The 10802-nt window shown below is 36.8% G+C and overlaps 1 protein-coding gene across 2 annotated transcripts; it reads left to right on the plus strand.

The window, feature by feature from the left end:
- Positions 1-2232: 2232 nt before the first annotated feature.
- On the plus strand, positions 2233-7674 carry LOC130714222 (protein NPG1-like). 2 transcript variants are annotated; one of them, XM_057564118.1, is made up of 6 exons: positions 2233-2471; positions 2577-2754; positions 4186-4438; positions 4609-5819; positions 6108-6255; positions 6995-7674. In XM_057564118.1, the coding sequence occupies exons 2-6, from the start codon at positions 2599-2601 to the stop codon at positions 7312-7314; spliced, it is 2088 nt and encodes a 695-aa protein (XP_057420101.1). In that variant the 5' UTR covers positions 2233-2471; positions 2577-2598; the 3' UTR covers positions 7315-7674. The 2 variants fall into 2 exon arrangements, with proteins under 2 accessions (XP_057420101.1, XP_057420102.1); XM_057564119.1 differs by lacking the exon at positions 2233-2471 and having other exon boundaries at positions 2478-2754.
- The last annotated feature ends 3128 nt before the right edge of the window (positions 7675-10802 follow it).

Raw genomic sequence — 10802 nt, forward strand, 5'->3', positions numbered from 1 at the left:
ATAATTGACTTTGATAATCGAAAAGAAAACCTAGAGTTTGGATCATCTGACAGAACTCTACGGAGCCTTATCCCTTTTGCACTGTAAATTTTATGAATATTTGGGAGATGCATCTACTTAGGATTGGATGGTGGATTATAGCTTTGAATCCACGATGTGCGTATATGGTGCGGCGAAGGGAAGCCCAGGCATGTGTGGAATTGGAGGAATACTCAGGAATGAATGCTTGAAACGAGGTCTAAGGCCTTTCCTCCAAAATCATGGGATTTGGTTTCGCATTTGAAGCTGAAACAATGGAAATCTTTGAGGCTTTGTTACTTTTTCCATCAACGCTGTATTCAGAACATCATCATCCTTAGTCGTTGGTTGGGTAAATATCAGAAGGAATAGGCCTTGGAAGCTGCCTGGAGTGTTGAACCATATTCGTTTTTCTTTTCCTCTGGTTAATTGCTTAGAAATTAGACACATTTTCTGTGAAGCAAACACAGAGGTGGACGCTTTAGTCAAGCGTGGTTCCAATAACAAAAGGCCTCTACATTATCTTTATACTTCCTTGTGTGCCTGTTGCGTTTCAGGTGGCGTCTATCGTACATGTGTGCCTTGAGTAAGTTGGGCTACAATTTAATATAATTAATTGATATTTCTTTTATCTTTTTTTTTGTTACAAATGGGAATGAAAACAGACAAAAGACTAAACAACTACATCCTGGCAAAGCAGGGGCACCACAACGGAAGGCAGAATTCTCCACACCTTCCAGTCCCAATTGTCCTCAATAGCAAGCCTTGCCATTGCATCCGCTACGTTGTTCCTCTCCCTGGGTACATGAACCAACATCACAGCCTGGCCAGCAGCTCTCTTGTAGCAAGAATCTCATCTTTGTTCCAAAAGCTCTGCACATCATCATCACTCGTGAGCACATTCTGGACTTATAAGCAATCCACATAGCACCTCACATGGCAGAATCCTAGCTCCCAGGCATGTCATAAACCCCTGTCAACCGTCATGAACTATGTTGTAAATGCATTCCCTGCAGCCAACATCATGGCAAACCCGGAAATCCACCGACCATTACTATCACGAATAACACCACCTTCTCCCATCTTATTGATACCTGGCTGCCAGCTTCCATCTGTGTGAAGCACCACAGCGTCTCCTCCATGGCTATCATTGAAGGTGATCTGAATTGTATCCCTTCCCCATCGCTGGAAATCCTCTACATCCCTGTAGATGCGGCATAAAACCTCCCCTGGCTGCCACGGTGTGTGATGACAAAGCTATTACGCCACTTCCAAATGTTCCAAACAATAGCACAGAACAGCGCCTGATTATCAACCTGCAAGTGAGCAAACAACTAGAATTGAAGCGACGTCGTTGCTGGAGCACCGGCGAGAGAACGCGTGAAGCGGCTCCACACCCACGTTGATCCCAAGCATTGCCTCAACACATGGTCTACGTCTTTTGATGGCGCCGCACACCAAACACACCCAGCGGCGCTGGCAAGGTGATTACGATGTCTTCTGGCATTCGTAGGAAAAGCGTTCCTTCCAGCGAGCCATAGGAAAAAGCGAACTTTTTCAGGAGCTTTTGCCTTCCATATCAGGTTCCAGAAATGGGAATCAGGTCTCCCGTCATTAGTGAGCAAATTAAAAGCGGATTTCATGGAATAACATCCATCAAAATTATCTAAGAGACCTTGGCATTTTCTTTTTTGTTTGCATATTCACATTTTCATTTTAGTACAAGTCAAGTACAAGTCAGCTATGTTAGATGATTTATTTATTTTTAAAAATTATTCAAAAAAATCTTCGTTTAGTTCATATTATGGTTGTGTTTGAGACCATATATTTCCTTGAAATAATTTTTTTATTATGAATGTATTTATAATTTTTTAGTAGTTGGTTTATTTTCTTTTATGTTTCATGAGAAATGGGGTATTCTATCACTATAAAATTAATCATTGTTATGTTAATTTTTAACTCCAGTAATTAAAAAAATAAATAGAGAAAGACATATTTCATATTAAGAATTAAAAACTTGTATGATAAATGGGGATTTATAGAATTGATTTAAAAACTTACAATAAATAATAATGATATATATGATTTTTTTAATTAATTATAGTTGTTGTTTGTTTTTTTAATGTGAAATTTAGACAAACAATTTTTAAGAAAAAAGAGACAAAACATGAACTCGTGGCTTTAGCTCTAACATGGCAGTGACAGATTCTTTCTACATTCAAAATTTGTAACGTAACGGTGGACCTGACCACCTCACCTGTACCTATTCCTCGTTCACCTTCTTCTCTCGCTGTCTTCGCAATGCACTTGAATATTTTAAATCTCTGACACATCTGCGAGATCGTCAATCTCTATTGAAACCACGTTCTATTCATTCTGGCCACATCAAACAAGACAACAAAATCGAATCGAAGACCAAACACCCACATTGTTTTCGTCAAGGCCTAACTAAGGTTTCTGTTTCCTTTCTGAATCTGCTTCAATTTTTCTTTTCTATTCTATTCCCATTCAGCTAGCGATCTCGAAACGGCGTCGTTTACGAGAACTGGTGAATGCAGGTGAGAGTGGGGGAGATGATTGATGGAGTCGAGTGGGAACGAGCGCGTGAGGACGATACGGGAGGTGTGCGCGAATGGGAGCTCCATGGCGACAGCTGAAGTTGAAGCTAAACTCGATGAAGGGAACATTCAAGAAGCTGAATCAGCATTGCGAGATGGCTTGTCTCTCAATTTTGAGGTCAGTTTTTGTGTATTGTATGTTTCATAATTGTGATCGAATCTATATCATGATGTTATGGCCCCATGAATTTAAAACCTTGATCGTAACAAATTTTGTCTGAATTACATTATTGGCATGTTTGGATATGCTTTTATGATTGATTCTATTACTAAAATCAATTTTGGGGGAAACTTCGGTGAGTGAGTTTTGTGTGTTAGAATTGATTAGGAGGAAAATCAAGCGAATCAAAACATGCTATATGTTGTGTTAAAATTCCCATTGTTAATAGGTAGAGCTTTGGAGGTACGTGATAGACTGGTTTTATACCTTCATTGTAGAATATGACTGGATTTAATTACAATTTTCAGTCCAATATTAAGGTCTTTGACTCTTTGGGGAGGGGGGGTTTTCATTTTCCTTAACTTTTGTTTGAGGCATAGAATAGTCTTGGTCCCAACTCTCAATCTATGTTGTTAATCCCGGCTAGATCCGGCACGATCCCGGTGCGAAAAGGAAGTTTCTGACATTTCCAAAAATGTACTCCAATTTTAAACGCTGGGCCTGGGGGTGTTTTTTAGGGGTATTTCCGGGCTTTCGTGACGAATAAAACCCTAGATGAGAGGAAGAGTTCGACCCTCTCCTCACTTGCCCTGCTCTCTGCGCCGTTGCTCTCTCAAGCGTGACAAATGGCTGCTACTATGGAGGAGGTATGAATATGTTATGGATTTCAAGTAATATTTATCATAGATTTAGTGTATATGGCATAATTATGCAAAATATAGACAAAAATTCACTATTCCGGCTATCGCGCTATCCCATTTTTTGGGCCCGCCACTACGCGCTGAGATCTAGGATTGACAACATAGCTCCCAGCCTTTTATTGCAATATGTTAATACTTGCCAATCATCATTTGTGGAAAAGTTCTCCCTTGGGGCCAGGCTTCCACTCTCAGATTTATGATTACCCTTTTTACAAAAGAAAAGTTTGTGTATTGCTAGGAATTTGTTGTTTTATGGTACAACGTTTGCATAGTGTGTGAAGAATAAGATATGAGCACAACAGTAATGAAGTTCCACGAAGCAAAATTTGCAGTATCTTATCTATTTAATTTGAACTTTTTTTTTTCATTTTTAACAAATGTGCAACAGCCGGGGGGGGGGGGGGGAGTTCATTTCTTGTAAACATGAGTCAAATCTCTATTTTACCAGTATTGAGAATATACTTTGATATGAAGTTATGAACAGGAACTTCATCACATGTAATTGGATTTGAAACCAGAGAAACTGGTACAATCTGTAAATTTAAATACAAATAACTCATTGAGTGTAATATGAAGATCTGTCATACCTTTGTTTTATCTTGGAATTGAATTGCATAATACCATTTTTGGTGAAAAATCAAATTGTATGTTTGAGTTATGTTCCATGGTCATTGTTAAACTGTAACAGGAAGCAAGAGCTCTTCTCGGAAAATTAGAGTATCAGAGAGGTAATGTCGAAGGTGCTCTTCGTGTGTTTGATGGGATTGATCTTCAAGCAGCAATACAGCGACTGCAACCTTCCCTTTCTGAAAAGCCAACCATCAAGAGAGGTCCCACCCGTACTGAGTCACCTTCCTCGGTCTCACAGCATGGTGCTAGTTTGGTGCTTGAAGCCATCTACTTGAAAGCCAAGTCTCTACAGAAGCTTGGGAAGTTTACTGGTATTGAATATTGTATTAGCTTCTGAAAGTTATTCTCAACATGTTATTAACTTTTTGTCTTTATTGTCTTTTAGAATGGGAATGAATCTTCAATTCCCGCTGCACATATATCATTATATCTTTGAATCAGTTTGAATACATTGAAATGCTTATTTCATGGATTTATGCAGAAGCTGCTAACGAGTGCAAGCATGTTGTTGATGCTGTTGAGAAGATATTTTATCAGGGTATATCTGATACTCAAGTGGACAGTAAATTGCAGGAGATAGTCAGCCGTGCGGTAGAGCTCCTTCCCGAGCTTTGGAAACAGGCTGGTTGCCATCCTGAGGCAATTGCTGCTTACCGGCATGCCCTTCTTAGTCAATGGAACCTTGACAATGAATGTTTCGCGAGAATTCAGAAAGAATTTGCTGTATTTTTGCTGTACAGTGGGGTGGAGGCAAGTCCACCTAGTTTAGCAGTTCAGACTGACGGGTCTTACGTACCTAAAAATAACCTGGAAGAGGCAATGCTTCTTCTTATGATTCTCTTAAGAAAGTTTAGCCTAGGTAAGATAACTTGGGATCCTTCAATTATGGACCACCTAACATTTGCACTTTCAGTATGTGACCAAACTACTACATTAGCTAAGCAACTTGAAGAGTTGATGCCTGGTGTATATCACCGTATCGACCGTTGGAATTCTTTAGCTCTTTGTCATAGTGGAGCTGGACAAAACAAAAGTGCATTGGATTTGCTAAGGAAATCATTGCACAAGCATGAACGACCAGATGACCTGACATCGTTATTATCAGCTGCCAGGATTTGCAGTGAGGATCCCCATCTTGCTGCCGAGGGAGCAGGATATGCGCAGAGGGCAATCGATAATGCCGAAGGCTTAGATGAGCATTTGAAAGGTGTCACTCTTCGGATGCAGGGACTTTGCCTTGGCAAGCAAGCTAAGGTTGCTTCATCTGACTTTGAGAGGTCTATGCTTCAGTCAAAATCTCTGCAATCATTGGAGGATGCAGTTAGACTAGAGCCAAACAACTCTGATCTAATTTTTGAATTGGCTATTCAATATGCCGAGCACCGAAATCTGACTGCTGCTTTACGCTATGCCAAGCAGTACTTTGACAAAACTGGTGGCTCCAAGTTGGAGGGATGGAGATTACTTGCACTGGTTTTGTCTGCCCAAAAAAGATTTTTGGAGGCTGAAGTGGTGACTGATGCTGCTTTAGATGAGACTTCAAAATGGGAGCAAGGGCCACTGTTCAGGCTGAAAGCCAAGCTGAAGACCTCCCAGTTACGACCAATGGATGCTATTGATCTTTATCGTCACCTTCTTGCATTGGTCCAGGCCCAGAAGAAATCATTTGGGCATCTTAGACCTAGTTCACAGGTAAAATTCTGCCATTTTCTCTTCTTGCAGTAATTCTTATGTTTAAATTTAATAATAATGAGATATGTGTTATCAACTTATTCTTGTGTTTTGTCATTGTTATTGAAATGGAAAGGCTTGCATCCTCTTTCTGGTGGTTTTACAGAAAGAAACTTTTTACTTAATGGGGATGAAGGAAAAAAGATAACAGCGGCATTTCCTCAAGAGATGCTCATTGCATCATGGACTCCATTTATAAATTGTTGATTACAAAACTAATCTTACTCTTATTTTATTAACTTTTTGCAGGTTGAGAATGATAAAATACATGAATTTGATGTATGGCATGGTCTGGCAAATTTATATGCAAGCCTTTCTCATTGGAAAGATGCTGAAATCTGTTTGCAAAAGGCCAGAGAGTTAAAGGAATACTCAGCAGAAACAGTACACACTGAAGGTAATCCCGGATCCTTTATGCTGTTAAAAGTTTTCTACTTTAGCATGTAGCTTGTTTATTTTTATTTTTTGGGTTGTGCGAGCTCCGGCTACCTCTGGGGAGAGGGACTTTTACGGATCTACGTACACACTGAAGCTCTTGTCCTATAGGGAGAGGAATTGAGGCTATGGTCTTCAGGATTGGGCACACATTGAGCACCATGGGGGAAAATGCCCCCACTCAATTATAGACGTTTCTTATTACCATAGTAATTTGTCATTTAGCCTCCATTGCTTTGAATTAATGTCCTTCCACTTGTGTCCACTGCGAAAAATTTCTGGATTTGTCACTGGTTCTTGTAGGCCTAAGGCTTGATCTCTATACATGATAAGTTTACATATATTGTAAAGCGGAATCCTTAGGATGTGGTGGTGGAGCACAAGCTCATCATAAGCTGGAATGGAGCAAAAGCTAAGATTTATGGAAATTCAGAACCTCCCCTGTTTTAGAATAATAGGATATGGTCCTGTTGGAGGGAGAGTTTTTTTGTGGTAGCTTTTTACATATAATTATTGGACTCGACAGCCATTCATGATAGGTCATTTATGAAAGAAATTGTATCTTTCTCTCTCCAACTGAACCATATATTGTTAGTCTAAACTGCTGATGATCTGAATCCAAATTACCTGCTAGCATGGTGTTAATATTTGAGAGCATCATAGACATTTTATATTGCTATTTGCTAATATGATTGTACCAGGTGTTATGTTTGACAGTCGTGGACAACTTGAAGAAGCTCTTGTGGCTGCTGTTAATGCTGTCCTGCTTGAACCAAACTATGTTCCAAGCAAGATCTTGGTAGGATCTTTGATGCTGAAATTGGGTTCTAAAGCTCTGCCTGTTGCTAGAAGCTTGCTTTCTGATGCACTTAGAATAGAACCCACTAACCGCATGGCTTGGTATTATTTGGGGTTAACTCACAAGGCTGATGGCCGAGTGGGCGATGCTGCTGACTGCTTCCAGGCAGCTTACATGCTTGAAGAATCGGAGCCCATTGAAGATTTCATCTGCACGCATTGACTGGATTCCATCCCTAAATAGTTAACTCTGCGGTCAGACTGTAAAATTTTGTTGCTAGTTTTGAAAATGCATCCTAGTTGATTTTCTTCATTTTACATTTTTTATATCTTGTCATCAGAAACCAGGCTTTGAACCAAAAATAGAAATACAAATATTGAATTAAAACAGTAATTAGGAAATAAGAAGATAAGAAAAGGATATGAGTTAATCTGGTGGTAGGAGGGATGAACTGTAAAGAACAGGATATGAGTTAGTCTTTAATGTGGTTTTCTCCTCAGCCTTGTAAAATGTGTGATGTTTTATCAGGAAATTTCATTTTGAAAGAGATTAAACTATTAAGGTTCGTTTATCTTCTCTTTATTTGCCTTGTTTGATAAGGTTTACTCCTTGAAGGATAAAATATATAGAATCGCATGGGCTGTTATGTACATTTGTGATGAACTTGGTTGTTGCTTCTCGTGTAGTTAGCTCAGAGAAATGTTACCTCCTTAATATAGGGTGGTTCTAAAATCTAAACCCATTTCTATGATGAGTATTGACTTGGCCTGGTTCATTACTGTCCTGCACTCACTGTTATCCTAAACTATTGCCAATGTTGTGCACCTTAGAGATAGGCACTTGAGGACCTTGACGCTTTGTCACGGATTAGATTAGATGTTACCTTCATTACCAGTTCGCCTCTGTAAAATACTGATAATTTCTGAATAATTTGTTCTAGGAAATTAGTCTGTATTTTACCTATTCTTGTGGGTGTCTTCTGGATGGTACATTGTGAGATTGAATTGAGTGTCTACAGGCTTGTATGAAAAAACCCTGGATATGAAAGCTGTAATTGTGAATATATGTCTTCAATTATGGTTAATTTCATGTTCCCTTACTCTTGATGTGAAACTGATCAACCATTTTCATTCTTCATGTGGGGAAAAAAAAGTAGGGAAAGAGGCTTAATAATGCATAGTTTGGATGGGAAAATACGAGAGGAAAGGGTAGAAAAAATAGAAATATCAGAAAATGATGAGGAATCGAGGTAATTTTAGATAGGCTTTATTTTTTATTTATTTTTTAATGATTTTGTTTAGGCTTTAATTGCACTTTTGGTTACCTTAGTTTAAATTGTGCAATTTGACCCCTCGGTTTTTGTCGAGGTAATGGTGTCCCTCTACTTTTAAAATTAAACAACTTTGGTCCTTCTCCAAATTGTTAATTCTTCATTTTCTTTTTAAATATTTTAGGGTTTATTGACGAGTTGGATATTTGATACAATTTTAAGAGTTTAAAGTAAAAAAAGAAAAATAGTGAAATTTCGATACATTTTGAAGGATTTTGTAGGATATGAGATGATTGCTTTAAGAAGAAAAATGGAACTACAATGACTAAATTGATTCAATTTGTAATTTTTTTTCTTAGAACACGAGAATTTGAGGGTTTTAAGTTGACATAGTGATTGAGAGATTTGATTGTGACAATGTAAAGGTACTAGATAGTAACCCATCGCACGGTTGCTAGTTTTAATTACAATCAATAATTTATTATGAATATAAATTAAATACTATTTAATGGTTATATTAATCTATTTTGAACTCTAGGATATAAAAACATATTTTCCCCAACAATATCTATTTCAAATTTAATTTTCACCATACATGTGTAATAATTGGTTTTTATTTAAAATCTGTTTTTTTTTGTGGTTGGTGTGAGAAAATAAATATTGTTACTAAAATATGTGACTACAATAAATTTAGAATTATATTTTTTAAAATTAAATTCCACTACTTAATAAAGTCTTTAGCTTTTTGTGTAAAATATGGTAATACTATATATGTTTTGCTGTTGAAGATAAAATGGTTAACAACAAAGTTTTAAATCGAATTTAGCAACATAACTGAGTTATACGAAGGACAATTTTTAGGAAAAACAAATGTTTGATTGAAATTTTTGAGTAACTATTTCAATTGTCCAAGATTGAAATTAAGAGTGGTAGTTCATATTGTGTAAAGTCAACCTCATTGATTCTAATTATAAATATATGCAACTACTCTGCTACTCCATACTATTATACACTACTATTTCTAAATGAGTTAAAAATAATAATTTCCTTCTTTCTCCAATTGTATTGGGTTGAAGTACCCCTTGTACTTCTTTTCAATATGAGTTAAAATATTTTTTAATATATATTATTAATAAAAAAATGAGGAATCTCTTTCTATTTTAAATTAAAAAGATATTATGACAATTCTTACATCACAGCTGAAAAATATAACTATCTTCCATTCATGATAACCACATCCTATATAAATGATATAGAATCAGCTGTCAAAACTACATTAAGGAAAGTAGAGTCAATGTCGTTCTATGCATACATTGGTTATTCAACCAAGGAATGTAAATAATAAAGTTCATAGCACATGAGCATGCAAGGAATCATTGAAATTCTTGATGAATGAGGACACTATCTAGTTCTGACAACACTATTCAATTCATAACCATATTTATATGAGAAACTATAATATGTATCATCAATCTTCAATACACCATATATAGATTATCCAAGCCAAGACCTGCAAAAAAAAAATTCTACCTCGGTTATTAATTTTGCATATAACAAAAAGCTTATCTTACATTAATCTTCATTTGCAGAAAATCATATAAAAAAACACAATGTAAGAGAGAGAAATTACCCACAACAGTATCCAAAGTAACAGAAGAAACCCACATTATCAAGCATATCATTGAAGCCCATTTTGTTTAACTTGCATTATATGAGGTATATACCAACCAGGTTTGTTATGACGCTTGACAAAGCCAATGCAGAAGAAACATCATTCCCTGCACCTGAATGTCTTCCCCTAAAAGCAGCTTAGCAAACCTTTGCTTCATCAATTCAGCTACTGAACAAAAGAACAATGAAAGAATTGTTAACAATGATAGGTCTTTCGTGAACAGGATAGTTTGACTTATGCTAAGTGTTATTAGTGATCATCTGTTAACTGATAAGCAGTAGCTCATGATCTTGTTTGATCATATTGATTTTAATGCAATATAAAATCTAGGCATAATCTTGAATTAAAATTTAGAGGCCAAAGAAACCTATTGATACAAATAATTATTGTCACCAATATACTGTCCTAAAGGCATCAGTAAAGTATTTACTTCAATCCTCCCTCCAATTGATAATAAATTATCTATTTGTTTCAGACTTTAAAAAGGGAATAGAGAGGTAATGAACCTAAATGTCATGTAGATAAACAATCATAAGTGGATTGGCCTCCATCTCTTCTTCTATCATAGAAGAAATTGTATGTTGGCCAGCTTGCTACTCATTCTTTTCCCAACCAAGTTAATTGGTTGTGAATTGCCTGGTATTCTTTTTTATCTGCTCTATTTTCTAGATCAACTGCTCCCTCAAAATGGAAGCATAAACCTCAAAACACACAATATCACAGAAAGCCCAAAGGAAATACCTATAGGAAATTTCTTTGAAATAGTTG

The sequence above is a fragment of the Lotus japonicus genome, chromosome 4 (genome assembly GCF_012489685.1).
Source record: "Lotus japonicus ecotype B-129 chromosome 4, LjGifu_v1.2".
Classification (NCBI taxonomy): domain Eukaryota; kingdom Viridiplantae; phylum Streptophyta; class Magnoliopsida; order Fabales; family Fabaceae; genus Lotus; species Lotus japonicus.